We start from the raw sequence: 17,870 nt of genomic DNA on the forward strand, positions 1-17,870 counted from the left end.
GGGAGTCTGGGGAACTGATGAAAGAGATGCAGGTGTTGAGTTATGAGGAGAAACCGGCCCAGCAGACATAGCGGGGAAGGCTTTGCTCAGGCCTTGGTTATGTGGGAGTGAACCCAACAGATGAGGGGCCGTGAGGAGGGACCTGGAACGGTCCCGGGGTATCCAGGGACAGGATGCAGCAGCACAAGGTCGGGATCTTAGTCTTGATCCTTAGAATACAAAGGAAGGGTCGTACGGAAACCTTAATATGCAGGGGACCAAGTGATGGGGAGAGAATATTGCATTTAAAAGGTGAGTATTTAGAAAGTGATGGGAAAGAGATGTTTCATTAATGTAAGTAAACTTCTTTACACTTCTACTCTCTTTCCAAACATTTTACAATACGCATGTGTTACTTGGATAATAAGAAAAGCATTTAAAAAATAAGGGCCAGTTGCTAATGATAAATCCCTAGGGATGGACCATCTGGGCTGGCTACAGAGTGTGTTGTGTGGCACGAGTGTGCACTCAACACGGTGTGCCTGCACCTCAGGCATCCGGAATTCCAAGTACACATCCAGCGTCCAACTGTCTTTTTCTTTACTCTGAACAAAAGAAGCTGCTTACAGGCAAGACTTCACCGTAATCTCTGTCCTAGATGGGTTTGATTCACTAGGATTAGTTCCGTGCTACCTGGGGTAGGGAAGGGGTGCAGGAATGGGCTCTGTTAATCTCCTGCCGTGGTCCCCACTTGGTGAACCACACCCCGTTATGGTTTCCACTGTAGGAAAATGATGTGGAGAGTTGAGGGCGGGGGTGGCGATAGAGAAGAGAGAAATGAAACAGTTTCAATAGATGGAACTTAGGAGTTAGAAAAAGAAAGATGAACTGAAGTCATCCTAGACCCATTTGCATCTCTTGAACTATATCACAGAATCGTTCATTTTAACCACTTCGGCGGACAGTCCGGGGGAGTTTCAGCCTATCTGATCACATGACAGGCAAACACTGCCAAGACCAGGATCATTTAAAGCATGTTTAAATCCTCTTGAAAATTATTTTATTATCTGGAGAGTAAGCATTAAATAAATCTCCAAGAATTGCACAATAAGGAATTACTTTAAATTTTAAGCAAAGTATAAGTGAAGCTGTGAGATATCCAGAAAAAAAAATTAGGTGTTCTCAAGACAGTTATGAAATCTTCTCCCAATAAACATTTTAAGAATCAAACTAAAGTCCAAATGAAAGAATTGAATCCAGATCTGACTTTAGTGAAAAGTCTGTTAAATGTTTAATCCTATGTAAAAAATAGTCTGATAATTTTTTAAACTGAGGAATATGGAAATTATGTTTGTGGTTGGAGTGTCCCAGATGTTAGGTCTTTCTTCCACAAGAGGTGATTATTAGGGGTAGGTCTTGTTTTCTAGAGTCTCTGAGCCTCCAGTATCATTCCTCATGGTATCTGCCTATTGCTGCCATTTCATGAACTTCTGAGTTCCCATCTGTGAACCATTAAAAAAAAGTTTGCATGATCACTTCCCACCTCTTTAAAAGACGCACTTTTAGACTAAAAGGTATTTTGCACATTTGAGAAAATAAGTTTGCTTTCCTCTAATATTACAGAGATCTGGCAAGATAATTGAAACTGAAATCTAGTACTCTACAACTGTCATGTATAATTGATATTTCATGAGGAGATTACAGTTCAGACACCAAAACTGTTTTCTGTATCAATGGGTTTCTAATTACAGTGAAAGCCCATCAACTTTTCTTTTGTGTTAATGGAAAAACAAGAGAGAAAAGTAAAAGTCACCAGGACTTTTTTTTTTTCTTTGTTCCATTTTCTTGTTCTTTAAAAAAAACAAAAAAAAAAAACACCTAGGTCAAAAGAAAAATTATAAGCAAGATGCCTTTAATAACGAACTTTATTTTGATATACCAAAATGTTTATAATAGCATATCCGGTTTTGTGTCGTTATCAGTTGGTCTAGAAATTGATGACAAGTCTCCTAAAGTTCACATCCTACACTCCTTTAGAAGGATTATGGTAGAATAGAAGTAACTGAGGTCTGAAAGCCTGTTTTGAAGCAGTTATCTCTGGAGATAACATTAACTAGGATTGAATAACTGCCAAATGAAATTTAATACATTTTCCCATCCATGAAATAGGCCTCTTAAATACAACAGAATAATTACTTTCACAATACTCCCTGGAAACAAAGAGAGCAAAAACATTGAATGTCTTTTTTGTTTGTGGTGTTTGTTGTTAGCTTGAGGATAAGGAGGAGGATATTTACCAAGATGCTCTACGTATCCTGGTATAAAAACAGCCTGGCCAACAGCCACCTAATTTAAAACTGCATGTCTTTTAAATCTGTTTGTGTTGGAGGAGTCGTGGTAAATATTAAATTTTATAATTTACTTAGACATCTTGGCCTTGGCCTGAGTTGGTGAACTGTGATTTTTTTTCCCATAAGATAAAGAAAACTAAAATGATTTTCATTTTTATGTATATATCTAATCTGCTTGTAGATAGTTGTGTGTATAAGTGTGCATATGTGTGTATACATTTTCACACACACACTGCTTTAAAACAAAATCTCCAGGAACTAAACCCCTTTTGCCCTTTGTATTTGCCCTTTAACTCCCTTCCCTCCCCTGTGTGTATCTGTGTCTGTGTGTGTGTGTGTGTGTGTATACCCAATCAAATTGTTCAGTGTTATTTCTGAGTTCAAAATCTGTCTTAGATCTCTAACTAGACGTTGACTGAGTCACTTAAACATTGTCAGCCTTAGCATTCTTCTTTGTAAAATGAAGAATTTGGCTTCACCAATTCCAACCTTAGCCCTTTAAAGTCTAAGTTCTGTGACTTAAAAGTGCTTCTAATAGAGCAGTCCTTTCCTTGGAAAATAAGGTTATTTAAGATTATATGGTGCTTATGTGATTCAAAAGAATTAATGCATATCTAAAGGTATTTAATTATTCCCAATGATAAATGCACACAGGAGAATTTAAATAGCTGTATTAGAATTTGAATATAACTTGACCTAAGATACAATGTAACTTAGACATTTGCATGTACCTAGACGGGTAATGATTTACCAGGCCCGTGGAAGGGACGGCCCAAGGCAGCCAAGTTGGGACCCATGATCTTGTCTCCTCCTCCTCTGTGTAGCTCATTGGGCCAGGAAAACACCTGATTCTAGGGTGGCTCATTCACAGGATGCCCCAAGTCTGCTTTAAAATGAGCTGGGCCATCAGATGATGTTGGCATTCTGAACTTAGAAATATTAAGACAAAAGGGAATTAGCAGCAGTTACCGAACCTGAAAGAATGTACCAAGAAACACCATGAAGGGAGAGCCCAGCCTGTAGTCTGAGGGGGCAGGAGCCAGACAGAAGCCAAGGTACCCTCAGAGGGAGGAGAAAGACTGAATGGCCCGGAAGAGGCAATGAATGGCCTTAGGTCCCAAGAGCTCTCTGAGCCCAAAACCTAAGTTACAAAAATCATTATGATAAATCTCCTTTTATTTCAATACACTTGAATAAGTCTCTGTTCCTTACTGTTAAAACTACCACTCTAAATTGATCAATGCACAGAAATCTTCCAGAGGATCACGATAAGCCCCATGAGGACAGAGACCACATCTGAGTTATCTACCACTCCATTCCCAGCACCTCACTAAGTGGGGAGCATAGACTGGATTAGAAAATGTTTGTTGAATTAATAAATACACTCTCTGATCAATCAACTAATAATTACGGAATAATTTTTAAATTTTACTTTTACTTTAAACATAAATGTATCTAAAACTATAAATATGGGACTATGAGGAGACTCTCTAAAGATTGCAAAAAATTCACAAGCAGTATGAATAGAATTAACTGTCTCATAAGCTGGCTTTTAACTTTAGGCTATTATTATGTGTAGGAAAAGATTATCAAAATAGGGCTTTAGTGAAGTAAAGATTTTCTAAAAATAGGAGCCGTGTGTCATACTTAGAATTAATTTGTAAATTGAAGGAATCTTCTTTGTCCTATTTACATTGTTATGTATTTGTTGTTACATGAAAGTGGACAAATCCCTGATCTTTATATATACAGATGGCAGTATTGGTTACTCTGTTTCTGAATTATTTTAGTGATGAATTTGTGCTGACCATGCACGGTGTTTCTTTCCTGGTCTCTTATGTGACCAGAAATAACGTTTCTGAAAGAGAAGTAAATAGGGTTAGAACATGCTGTCTGTGACCAAGGAAACAAGCAAAGCAAAGCTAATTCTTCAAATTGGAATACTGTTCCACAGTCACAGGCAATGGAATTGATCCCGGAGAATCAAGCTCATTACCGCTTGGATCAGGACGTATCAGAGGTCATTCGTGTGACTTGGAATACACATAGTGACAAGGGAGACCTTAAGACATCAAGGACAGCTCTGTCTCTTAACTTCCTTTATGGAAGAGGATTGATACTATTTGTGATGATCTAAGATGATCTATAGAAAATATGCCAAGTAACATACATGTCTAAAATCCAGACAAAAATATCATTGGAACAACTATGTTTTCAAATACATTTATAATGTTTAAGATTTTTCTGTCATTGTACAGGAGAAAGATTTGAAATCACATGAATATGAACTAAATAGAGACAGAGCACAAAGATGACCATGAGTGAAGGTAGCTGGAGTTTTGAGGGTGCTTGAACTACGTAGGCTGTTACTTTCATGTGATACACAGGTATATTCAGTTCAAACACATAATACTATCTGCAATTATTATGTACCTATTATGTACCAAATGTTTTGTATGTACTATTGCTCTTCCTTACAATAAATCTGGGACTTATTCTCTATATAATTTTTAGCGTTATTTTCTTCTTTTTGCATTTGAGTAACTTACAATGGTTATGCAGCTAACAAATAAGCCAGTTAACATTTAGAATGTGAAGTCATGCATGGTGGCTCATGACTGTAATCCCAGCAACTTGGGAGACTGAGGCAGGAGGATTGCTTGAGTCCAGGAGTTCAAGATCAGCCTGGGTGACAGAATGAGACCCTGTCTCTTTAAAAAAAGAAGAATCTAGATGCTGTTGGCTATGATTGTTGTACTCTTTGCACAGTCATAATAGTTGAGGCAGAGAAAGTAAAAAGGTAATTGGTTGTGGGTTCTTTTTTCCTCTTGTGAGAACTTATCTCAATGTGCTCTAGAGCTGTGGTCCCCAACCCCTAGGCCGCAGACAGTACCAGTCCATGGCCTAATAGGAACCGGACCACACAGCAGGAGGTGAGCAGCAGGTGAGCAAGCGAAGCCTCATCTGTGTTTACAGCCACTCCCCATGGCTTGCATCACCGCCTGAGTTCTGCCTCCTGTCAGATTAGCAGCAGCATTAGATTCTGCATTATGGTGAGTTGTATAATTATTTCATTATATATTACAATGTAATAATAATAAAAATAAAGTACACAATGAATGTAATGCACTTGACTCATCCCAAAACCACCCCCACCATCCTGATCCACGAAAAAATTGTCTCCCAAGAAACTGGTTCCTAGTGGCAAAAAGGTTGGGGACCACTGCTCTAGAGGGAAAAAAATTTCAGGATCAATAATTGCATATGTTTTAAGTGAAAAGCAAAATATTAACCTTAAGCTAGTCACAGATGCTTACAAAGAAGGGATGATAATAGAATGATTCTGAAATAGAAGAAAGATACATCTTCCCTATGCTCAAATCTGTGGTTACCTTCAGTGATTCCAACTTTGAATCATTCTTTGTGGAAATTCAAGAAGTTAACTCCATTTGGGAATGTCAGTAAATATGAATCAGCAGTAAGGTAATTATTTAGGTTTACAGTGACTGACAGACATAAAGAGGTGCCATTTGATCAAGGCCTGTAAAAGTCATGCTTACAAGTTGACATCTTAGATTGAAAGGATAATCATTTATTGAATCAGTCTTCTAAATGCGCAAATACAGAAATGGCAGATCAAAACCTGAATGGAAAATAGCTATCACTCTTATTGGGAATAAAAATATATAGGAAGAGTGAATGAGAAATGGTTGAAGGAGCAAGGTGGCCATGGTCTGCCTGTAGGAGAGTAGACTTCAGCCCCAGAGGAAAGATAGGAGGTGTGTGGCTACACGGTTGACTATATGGAAAGGGTCTGCACTTGAGCTATGGAACCCCAGAGGCTGAAACTAGGACCAGTGAGTGGAATCTACAAAGAGGTCAATTTGTGGAAATGGAATGGCTGCTTTGAAAGATAATCAGGGTCTTAGTATATTTGAAGTACCTCCATAGAGGGTAAATAACCACCATTCAGAAAGTTCTGTGTTGCATCACAGGCACCAGGTGGCACATAGCACAGGACTTCCCTAAGGTCTCAGCTATAGCATTCATTTAGACTTCTGATGCCTATAAGCCTTGAGTCTTTTACTAGTCTTGCTATATTTTGAATCTGAACAACGAATATGATTTACATGATCCTCTTCACCTGAATTATTTGTGTGTGTGTGTTTTGGAGCGTGTGCGTATGTGTGTTGTATGTGTGTGTATAGGTGATACTTAATACTTGGCTGTCTTTAAATAGCCTGTGCTTCGGTCCTGTGCATTTGTTGTTGGTTCAGATTCTTGTGCATTCTTTAGAAATACTCTTTAAAACATTTTGGTAGCAAAAGGTGAAGATTCTGCTTTGTGATTTTACTATTTTTGGATTAGAAAAATTAAACTCTGATTCATAGCAGTATAAATGTATTAGTAAATATTTTTTAGTTTTAGGCCCACTGTCCTGCATAAATGCTCATTTAACAACAGGCTCAGAAAATAACTACTTAGAAATACAAAGGAAAATACGAACTACTCATGTTCCTTTTAGTTTACAAATGCTTAATGGTTTTGCTTTAAGGCACATGCTATAAATTCCTGCCACAAGTTCAATGTCTCTGGACCCCAGAGTAGGTAGTAGTAGTAAATAAAAAGCTCAGCAGTATCTTTTTTTTCTTTTTCCCCGAATCAAGTAATCATGCGGTAGTCTATAATTTTATTTTTGGAAGCATAAAGAGTGTTTACAATATGGTGTTTTTCTAGGATCAGAATAGTGGGGGGAAAAAAATGGAAAAATGTCCAAACATCTTTGCATGGCAATGATGGCATTACTGGTGTGTTTAATAAAACCTTTATTGGTACATTTTCCGGTGTGGTGGCATTGGCAGAAACGGTCCCCCTTTGGATTTGGAACTCAGCAGCTGATGAAATACAGTAAACATTAATTTGGAATGGGCTGCCAGTTTGGGAAAGCCAGGTGACATTTTATTACATTTGTACCGAGCAGGGGCTATGTCCCATACTGCTGTAGCTTCCGCTGTCAGAGGCTTAGCTGGCATTATAGAAAAAAAAAAATGGCAGGCCTGAGAATCTTATCCCCTGAAATGAAAGTCGAATGCCAAATTGAAATTCCTGTAGGATTTCCGATAGCAATGGGGGAATTGAGAAGCCCACAATTAAGCATATGGGCATTAAGATAATTGTCAGATCTGTTGGCGGACATGATAGAAGACAGATGGGTACGAATCAGTGCGCTCCACTGCAGCACCCTGGGAGACAATTTGACGTTTTACCTGCCTGAGATACTCTGCCATATTTGTCACTGAATGTACAGCACGGCATCTTACTGAGTGTTAAGTGTTTTCGCAGGGAATTCTAGGTGCATGTGCGGTCCTTCAGCGCCCTCTAGTGAAATGCATTTGGGAGGATTGTTTTTTCCAAGGCCAGTTTTCTTTCTCCGGGTCCTTGCTGCACCTGGAAATAGCTGTCCGCACCTCCGATTCCCAATAAACTCTGTGGTCCCTCTCGCCCTTCCAGGTCGGGGCCCATCGTGAAGATGGCGTGGCCCTGAGAGGCAGCCATTCTCTTCTGCCAAACCAGGTTCCCGTCCCACAGCTTCCTGTCCAGTCTGCAACTTCCCCTGACCTGAACCCGCCCCAGGACCCCTACAGAGGTAGGTCTGCCTCGGAAGGGCACTTGTGGCCTCTCTTAAGCAGCAGTAGACCCAGTGTTGATCCCCAGCTCACTTGGCGTCCGTGCCTCGGGAAGCACTGGCAGAAAACCAAAGAATCAAATTTGGTACCAAAATGGTAAGTAAATGGGAAAGTACGTGGAACTCAGCCTCCTAATTGTGTTTCTTCAGTAACTGTTTTCCTCAAACATCCTCTGAAATCCTGGTCCTATTTCAGCAGGGAATGAGGCAACAGACTGATGAGAGGAAATTTTATTTTCGCTATTTCCACATTTTTCTCATTCAGGTCCTCTAATGTGGTTAGTTGTGGCCTGAAAATGATATTTCCAAATGAATAGGAAGGAAGGAAATTGTGCTTGTTGTTTAAGATGGAAGGAAATGTAGGTACATTTAAGAAATGGAACTCGGTTGGGTGATTTTCACTCTTGAGTCATCCAGCCCCGTAATGATCGCCTCGTACCAGTGACCACGAGCAGCTTTTCGTGACCCAGGGAAGTTGTGCCGTAGGGGCAAGACCTGGGTCCCAGGCTCCCTGTGCTGTCTGCTGGCCAGCGGACTAGGAGTCACTTACATGACATCTCATTCCCTTCACATTTAAAATAAGAATGATAGCACTGCTATCATTTATATGCTATTCATACAAACAGTATTTCAACTGTTAAACATTACACAAATCTGAATATCAATTGTATATATGGCTATGTCTGCCTATTTTTATCTGAAGAGTAATAATTTGATAGCCCTTTTTTTTTTTTTTAAAGAGCCTCTTGGTTTTGCTCTCTTTGTCCTAAATCTGTGCTTGTCAAACTGTACTGCGCATAAGCACAACTTGAGGATCTTGCTAAAATGCAGGTTCTGATCTGGTAGGCCTGGGAGGCCAGGTGACAAGATGCTCCTGGCCCATGGACCAAATTTTGAGTGACAGGGTTCTAGAATCACAGATTATACAAATACAGAGAATTACTCAACATGCACGCTTCTACCTTAGAAATACATTATTACATTAGGGCTATGTTTTAAAATGTGGTATGATCTTGAAAAGTTGAGAGATACGTATTTTAAGCTTGAAATGTCTTCAGTGAGCACTGAACTGCCTTCCATATGTACCATTTTTAAATGCTGATTACTCCTTGAGAATAAGAGAAGCCTAATTTTGGAATATCATTAGGGTATCTATTGAAGTCTTGACTGCACATATTTAGCGTACTCCCTGGGAATTATATTTTAAGGACATTTTTCTATTAAATCATTGCATATGGAAGAAACTCAATATAATAGCTGATATTTACTTGGGTTCTTAATCAGAACATTGAGGTGTGTGATTTTCATGATTATGATTTTCATTGCAATTAAGTTGATGTTTTGTAGACAGTGAAATTACCATCTACTCCAAAAGATTGCAAAATAGAATTTAACCTTAGAGCCAATGCAGGGAAAACTTGTTTCTGCAGGTGCATTTTTGAAACTTCACCAGATAGCAGGAAAAAAGTGACAGAAGGATCACAGTTCAGCAGTATGACTTGTCTAGCTGGCCGCTTTGCAATCTGGGGTGTAGGCATCGAGTTTTTGGTGTACATGTCACCTGGTTTCTTTCTTTCTGCAGGCATGCCACCAGGACTACAGGGCCAGAGTGTCTCTTCCGGCAGCTCTGAGATCAAATCTGATGACGAGGGCGATGAGAATCTGCAAGACACGAAATCTTCCGAGGACAAGAAATTAGATGACGACAAGAAGGATATCAAATCAATTACTAGGTCAAGATCTAGGTAACAGTATATAATACTGTCGCTTCATTTAATTCCTTTATTGGACTTTGATGAAGTGAACAGAACAGGAAGAAACTATTCAGTTTTTTCCTGGCAGGTAAACCTACAGCTGAAAAGAAAATTAAAGGCCGAATCTAGAAGTACTAAAAGTATCCTTTAAGATACCTGTACTCTAGTGAAGCCTGAAATGTCTTTGCATTTATGAATTTGGCCCCAGTGCTAACCACACACACAAAAAACAATTTGTAACTGATTCAAGTGCAAATGGTTTATTTTTAAAACTCCACTTGTCCTACAAATTTGGTCAGAAATGTTTTTTTCTAAAATATTTCTAAAAAGAGATCATAGCCATGTTAAAAACTCAATTGGTGTATGTGCAACTGTTACTTTTTTCTTACCTTTAAAGTAAGAAAATAGTGATTTCCCAGCTTTATCCTAAACATGCTGATGTATATAACAGTAATACCTAGATTGCTAATTTTTTTCCTCCCGGATACCTAACTTTCTACAGAAAACACAACTGCAGGAAAATAGCTTCTGGTTGGTTTGTTTTAAAATATCCGTTATCTTTAAATTAAAATCTATCTCCTTGTGCTTTAATCTGGTAATCAAATGGTTTTTGAAGACCTTGACACATGTACTTCACCTCAATTCCCTTGTGTTGTTTTTATTTGCAAAGTAAACTAACTGTACTGACACTACAGCATCCTTTTTAAAGGCTGGGTTCTCAGTGTTCTATATAATATCCTTTACGGATTAAGAACACGTTGCCGTTTCATGTTGCCCTTATAGTTATTGAGATAAATTACATTACACGTCCTGCCACAAGTTCCAAAAATGTGAACGCTTCTGGCTTACCCCTTCTCACTAACCTTACAGAGTTTCCTGATTCTTGGCCACATTGGCAAGAAATCCCAAGGAGGGGATTTCACATCCTTAGTCAGTTCTTGGTAATTTAACTAGTGGCCATAACTTATGCATATTGATGGATTCTCTGAAGTTTCAGAACAACATTTTAACTTGCTTCTTGTTTTAAAAGGTCACTCTTGTGACATTTACTTACGTATCCCTCCAAAGCTGTGTCGTTAGGCAATGCTTTTCAAATCTAGGCAGTTTTATTTGTATAACCAATTTATTTATAAGTAGTAGCCAATTCTAATTAGTTATTAACCCGAAAACCTTTGGAAGACAAGTTCCCATTTTCCGGCCCCCTTTGTGTAAGGCATAGCACATCTTTGATGTATAAAAATATTACCCAAATTTTTGGTGTCAGGACAGGCCCTGAAGAGACTTGACTTCATTCCCTCTGACTTATTGCATCCTATTTGTATACTGGAATATAGGCGTGAATTAATGGCAACCTTGATTTCCTTGGCATCAGCAGTGGTCATGGGGGGGCGAGAATCAGAGCAAGTGAAAAGCATGCGAAAGCAGAGAAAGAGGGCCTCTTCTGATTGCTTCAGTTGAGTTGTGTGGTCACCAGCACATACCTGTGGCAGGTAGTGACGTATGGAAAGGCCTTGAAGCTATGGGGAGAAGATGTCTTATAACAACTTTCTGTAGTGTCTTCCTCCTCCCCCCTAACTTCCCCTCTTCACCCAAGTGTCCTTGGCTACCTACATCGTCTTTATGTGCAACATGTACTTGCAACCCAAGAATGCCACTCCCATGCTTGATTGATTAGAGCTTCTCCGGTGTAGTCGGTCCTTATTACAATTCGGAAGTTACCTGGAGATTCTCCAGAATGGAAAGTCAGAGCCATCCGTGTCAGCCAGCATTCATTACGTGTATGTTGCATTGACTAGATAACGTCCCATGTCTTCCAGCTCTGAAATGATGTAGTTAATCATCTTTGTTCCGTGAACATTTCAGATGTGTGAACTTTTACAGTAAAGGTTAACCTTCATGGTCCTACAGATTGACGATTTTATCTCTAGGCTCACATCATTACCAGTTGTCACCTCCAGATTGTTTCTTGTAATGGGGAGTCTATTGCTTTTCAGTGACATTTACTTCATTTTTTATATCTTTGATATCCAGAAAGTTTTCTTGTTCATGTTAATTAGCAATAAGCATTATTTGTTCTTTGTTCTGTTCTGCCTTCTTGAGACATCTTCCATCTCTCTCTTTTCTTTTTTATGATAGCCCTTGAAATATTTGAAACCTGCTGCCATGAAAACTTCCTCATGCCATGTCCTTTACAGATGGCTCATCATCCTATTTTTCTTCCATTAGAAAGTTCCTAGGTTGTCACTGTGACACCATAAATGGACAGAACTGATCTGATCTATCTGATCTTTTCAGACTATATTGAGTCCCACTATCCCTCTGTTACAAATCATAGAATATATTGGTTATCATGCTCAGAAATTACCTTTTGGCTTCATTTTTGACTCACAACAAGATCATGGTCATTTATAATCCATAGGTGTTTGGTTTTTGTATTATTTTGTATAGCTGATATCAACTCAGGTGTCCCCAGCTTGTTCTGGGAATCATAAACGTCTATAACATTAACAACCATAGAAATCATGTTATGTTATAAACATGTTGAATATAAACGTTGTATTTAACACAGAGAGAAAAATGAGACTCAGATAGGGTGAGTGGATTGACCAGGCCTTTGAAGCAAGGTAATGGAGACACCTGGGCGAAAGCCCCACTGTCTTGACTCCATTGCTCTGGTGTCTTAAATGGAGGACTGTCTTCTTACTCCTGTTAAGCTGCTATGTGTTTATTTTGACCTATCAAAATCTTTTTTCAGTCACTTGTTTACCCTAGATTTCACATGTCACAGTATGAAATATTTTTAAAAGCAATGTTAGGTATAAACAGTCTTTCTGAAGTGTGGTCATGCAGTATAGCTACGTGTAAGTTGGCCAAGGCCTGCCTGGTGGGGTATAATTGTATCTATAAAGCTTTGCCTCCCTTTTTTCATCCCCTGCATTAGTATATGCACCCTCTCGGCCCTAACTTGAATGTAGAGCATCCTCACCTGTTTGATTTAGGTTTAATGTCTTGGAGAAACCAAATATCTTGTGTATGAAGGATTATGACAGCCGTCTCAATCAATCCCAAGGTCAAGTGGATATAAAATTCTGCCAAGGACGTGGCTTGAAATGGAGAAGTTTTCCCTGAAAACTGTGGAAGAAAACAAAGTAATATAAGCATTTTCTTTTTCCCCACACCATTAGAAAATGTCGCATCCCTTTTTGTCCCGCAGCAATAACGACGATGAGGACCTGACGCCAGAGCAGAAGGCGGAGCGTGAGAAGGAGCGGAGGATGGCCAACAACGCCCGCGAGCGCCTGCGGGTCCGCGACATCAACGAGGCTTTCAAGGAGCTCGGCCGCATGGTGCAGCTCCACCTCAAGAGTGACAAGCCCCAGACCAAGCTCCTGATCCTCCACCAGGCCGTGGCTGTCATCCTCAGCCTGGAGCAGCAAGTCCGAGGTCAGTGCAGGGCGGGCCGCCTCCGTGCAGAGCCCCTGGGGAGCTGGCAGCAGGAGTGGGCCAAGGTGGACACGCCAGCCTTGAGCAGTAGCAGATAGTTGACTTTCAAGCATCATTCCCAGTAATTGTTTCAATTGCAGACCCTGTCTAAGTCACTAAGGCAGTGTCCCTTTCTCCTGTAGTTAAGTTATAGGATGCTCTTATGAATAAGACTACATTGTGACTTTCCATACGTACTATAAGTAATCAGAGCTTAGTTTAGTGGTTTGACCAGCCTTTTTTACACTGTACAGTGGCTGTACCAATTCACCATGCAGTGCAACTCTTACTGCTGACTGACCAAAAGAATCGCCATGGTGCACATTGACCAACTGTTCCTTTCCTTCTGTAACATAAACACTGAGAAAAAGGGTCAAGCGTGCAGAAGGATGCCCTCTAGCAGAAGCCTTGGCATTAACTAAATGCCCTGCACTTTAATCCCCCACAGAAAGGAATCTGAACCCGAAAGCCGCTTGTCTGAAAAGAAGGGAGGAAGAGAAGGTGTCCTCGGAGCCTCCCCCACTCTCCTTGGCCGGCCCACACCCTGGAATGGGAGATGCATCAAATCACATGGGACAGATGTAAAAGGGCAAGTTGGTTTTCAGCTATTTGTGAAATCATTCATTCGTAACTCTCACTGGCACGTCAGCCATAAAAGTCCAATTTTACCCAAATTAACAGATACTTCTCTTTCTTGGAAAAAGAGTTTAAAAAAAAAAAACAAACGCTTCCTCTATTATAAATGTACTAATTAATTTTTCTCTCTTTTTCCTTTCTCAGGTCCAAGTTGCCACATTGCTTCATTAAAACAAGAGACCACTTCCTTAACAGCTGTATTATCTTAAACCCACATAAACACTTCTCCTTAACCCCCTTTTTTGTAATATAAGACAAGTCTGAGTAGTTACGAATCACAGACGCAAGAGGTTTCAGCATTCCCAATTATCAAAAAACAGAAAAACAAACAAAAAAAAAAAGAAAGAAAAAAGTGCAACTTGAGGGACAACTTTCTTTAACATATCATTCAGAATGTGCAAAGCAGTATGTACAGGCTGAGACGCAGCCCAGAGACTGAACGGCAATCTTTCCACACTGTGGAACAATGCATTTGTGCCTAAACTTCTTTTGGAAAAAAAAAAAATATAATTAATTTGTAAGTCTGAAAAAAATATTTAATTTAAAAAATTGTAAACTTGCAATAATGAAAAAGTGTACTTCTGAAGAAAACTACATGAACGTTTTTGTTGGTATTCAAGTCAGCTAGTGTTTATAATTACTGGATATTGAATAGGGGAAGCTCGGCTGCCCTAGTAACAAAACCAGCAAACGTCCTGATGACAACGAAGTGATGACATTAGCCATTCCTTAGGGTAGGAGGAACAGATGGATCTTATAGACCTATGACAAATATATATATAAATATATATATATAAATATATATTAAAAATTTAGTGACTATGGTAAGCTTTTGTTCATTTGTTTCAGACTTTTTTCTCCTGTAAAAAAATAGTACTGATTAACTTTTTTAAAGGAAAGATTTTACTGTAAATATGGATTTTTTCTTTTTTTTTTTCTTTTCTTTCTTTCTTTCTTTCTTTTTTTTTTTTTTTTTTTTTTTTGGTCTTCTTTCTGTCCCTTTCCCCGGTTTGTTATTGTAACCTGTAGTGCCAACTCTGCTTCCGGAGGGGTAGTGCAGGATGAAATGCTGATGTTGCTTCTCATTCATAAATAAGTAGAAAGTTGTTTCTCCAGTCTTTTGGGAACACAGGACTTAAAAGTCACATCATGTGTAGATATTAACAAGCAGCATTACCAAGACATGGCAAAAAGAGTTTGTCTGAATTGTAATGTTGCATTTGTGACCCTATTCTGGGATTTTCAGAGGTACAAGGTTAGAATGCTACAATGTTACCACTGTGCCTTCCAATGTTTATATCATCGGAAACATAACATAATCAAAGTGGCTGTGATTTAACAAAACGATTAAAGTGTTACCTACCTGTGTAGCCGAAGTAGTGTGCAGTGAGGCATTTCTGAATACATGGTCAGATTTTTGGAAAAAAACAAAAACAAAAAAAACAAGTAAAGTTCAAAAACCGTCAAATGAGAAAATTGCAAGTAGTGTGACAGAGCTGATTGATTTTCTTGCTTTCTTGATTTTTTTTTTCAAAATGGGTTTACTAAAATGTAGATGACATAACTGCCTCCTCCTTCGTCTGAAAAATGCCAATATTCAATCATCATGCAGCATTATAACAAGCCTTAGAAGTCCTAAAGCATTAAGTTGCACTTTTTTGAGGAGGGGTAGTGCAGTATTTCTCTGGCCAGTATGAATGAAGTTTATACTTAACATATTTGATAGAAACATAGATCAAGCTACGGCACAGCAACTCATCAGATAGCTAGCTTTGACGTCTGGGCACAATTGAACCAACTTCCATCGTGAATCTTTATAATGATTGACTTTGGTGTATAGTGCAGTAAACAAATAGTGCTCCTAGTTAAGTATTTGTCAGCATCCTTTTGTCTCTAACTTGTTTCTATTTTTACAGCCACACAATCTTGGCATGTATTAGGAAAAAAAAAATCCCTGTTCAAGTAGTTTTTCCACCTATCAGCACTGAGTAAATGCCATAAATCCATTGAAATGGTCTAAATGTTCCATCTGTTCTCCTGTTTTGCCAGTTATATAGTAATGAAATACATTTGTAAATTTTATGCAACAAATGGCAAACGTATCATTATTTTGAAATTGTGTATGTAAAAGTTATATTTTTACATGTAGACTCTTGTTATTATGTGTTTTAATACATTGTATCAGTTTTTGTTTTTTTAAACTGTGTGGTTTAAAAAGTCTCATTTAAATGAAATAGTGAGCTACAAGAATCTGAATTTTATGTTCATTTCTGAAAATGTAAGAACAAATAAGATAGTTACCACGTGGTCATCTTTTACAAACCCATAAACATTTTGATTAGCTGTGTGTGTGTTGAAAACTGTAAATATGTTCAGTAGCGATAAAACTAAAATACTTTGATTTGTTGATAAGTTCCTAAAATGTGGAGGTGGATTAAAACTTTAGGAGAATAGCAGAAATCAAACTTCATGAAAAGTTATTTGGGGGCTTTCCTGTGAAATGTATGAACAAAGACGCTCAAAGAAGGGCATGGAAGACAATAATGTATACTCTCCCCTCCTCCCTGAATAATGAAAACCATGTGTACTTGTTCCCTCAGTATGTTAAAGATTTCCTTTTAGTGGTACATTCTGCACTCATTTTGTATAGTCTACCAAGGCGGGTATCCCTAGGAATAATATTATATAGGAAGCAGGTATACTCTGATCACATTCAGGATAAGTGTATAGAAGAAACTACGGTGTTTACTCTTTGGGGAACTGGAAACACTCCCTGCATTGGTGTACATTTTAAGAATGGCACTTTTGATACATGTTATCATACAGGTGCTTAATAGAGCTGAATTAAAGTTTTTCAAATCTGTAAACAAAGCAAAAAATTAAAATTGTAGTCCTTTGATTATTTTTTAAATTGGTGCTTTATCTTTTGTTCTCACTCAAATGGAGTAAAAGCTGCAATTTATTGTTCACCAGCTTTGACGTATTCATTACTCAGTAATGCAATACCTCTATTGTTGAATTCCCTTTGAAAATAAGAGAAAAACTTTCTAATGGCCACCAAAAGCTGCTCGCTACGTTTTGCCTGGAGGAGAAACATGATCTGCACCTATCCGCATTAATTGGGTTGTATCCCCATTAAAAAAGAAAAAAAGGGAATGTGGCCTTTTTAGTGTGTTTTTTTTCTTGTTGTTGTTTTGTAATTATCAAACCCAGGTAAGATATTGGTATCCTGCACTGGATTTTCGAATGAAATTTAGCAGAAGACAGGATTAAAGTACTATACAAAAATTTCATAAGGGTCCATACTACACTTTCTCTCTATACGTGATGATACTTAGGCTGGGGATCTCTTTAAGAAACTTGGACTTTAAAAGCAACTTGGAACAGTTGATCCACCTCCACATTCAAGTAATTTATGAATATGCAGAATAGGGATCTGTTCATCTAGAAATTTTTACCATTTGTCTTCTGTGTAGCTGCAAGGAACACTAATGTTTATACAACTGTCAGTCCACCCAGTGGTGCAACTGGTTCTGATTCAGTCTTCCGATTCCTTTTTGTTTTTCACTTTTTCCTATTTCTTGATTTTTTTTTTTATTTGTGATCTTTTATTTTGATGAGGGGTTGGGGAGTGGGGAGGGAGTCGAACCAAGACTTGGGGTTAAGAGGATTTTCATCTTTGCATCCAACAGGCAGAATATGATCTGTGTCCAAAAGTGAACTTGAGTCAGGAATGAAACAATTTCAGCATAAACAAGCACAAAAATTTAGTCTGCTGGCTGACTGGAAGCAAAAAAGTCAAGATGGAATATGATGAATTCCAACACAATGGGGCACCAAGGCCTTTAGGCCTCTCTTTATTTTGCTTTGGTTTTGTTTGTTTTTCTTTAGAGACATGCTCTTTCTCATGGGACTTGAAGTGGACTCATCTTTGTGCAGTGCTGGTTTTGCCATACTCATTTCAAGTATTATAGACATATG

At 38.6% G+C, this 17,870-nt stretch overlaps 1 protein-coding gene across 1 annotated transcript in view; it reads left to right on the top strand.

The window, feature by feature from the left end:
• TCF4 (transcription factor 4) overlaps window positions 1-14,180 on the top strand; it is a 338,084-nt gene extending 323,904 nt beyond the window's left edge. Inside the window, exons 15-19 of the mRNA XM_069467971.1 lie at window positions 7,842-7,977; window positions 9,599-9,761; window positions 12,985-13,214; window positions 13,702-13,842; window positions 14,034-14,180. Of these exons, the coding sequence (XP_069324072.1) occupies window positions 7,842-7,977; window positions 9,599-9,761; window positions 12,985-13,214; window positions 13,702-13,838 (666 nt within the window). The 3' untranslated portion in view covers window positions 13,839-13,842; window positions 14,034-14,180. The remainder of the gene's footprint in view (window positions 1-7,841; window positions 7,978-9,598; window positions 9,762-12,984; window positions 13,215-13,701; window positions 13,843-14,033) is intronic.
• Window positions 14,181-17,870: the final 3,690 nt, after the last annotated feature.

This window comes from Eulemur rufifrons, chromosome 5 (assembly GCF_041146395.1).
Source record: "Eulemur rufifrons isolate Redbay chromosome 5, OSU_ERuf_1, whole genome shotgun sequence".
NCBI classification, from domain to species: Eukaryota; Metazoa; Chordata; class Mammalia; order Primates; family Lemuridae; genus Eulemur; species Eulemur rufifrons.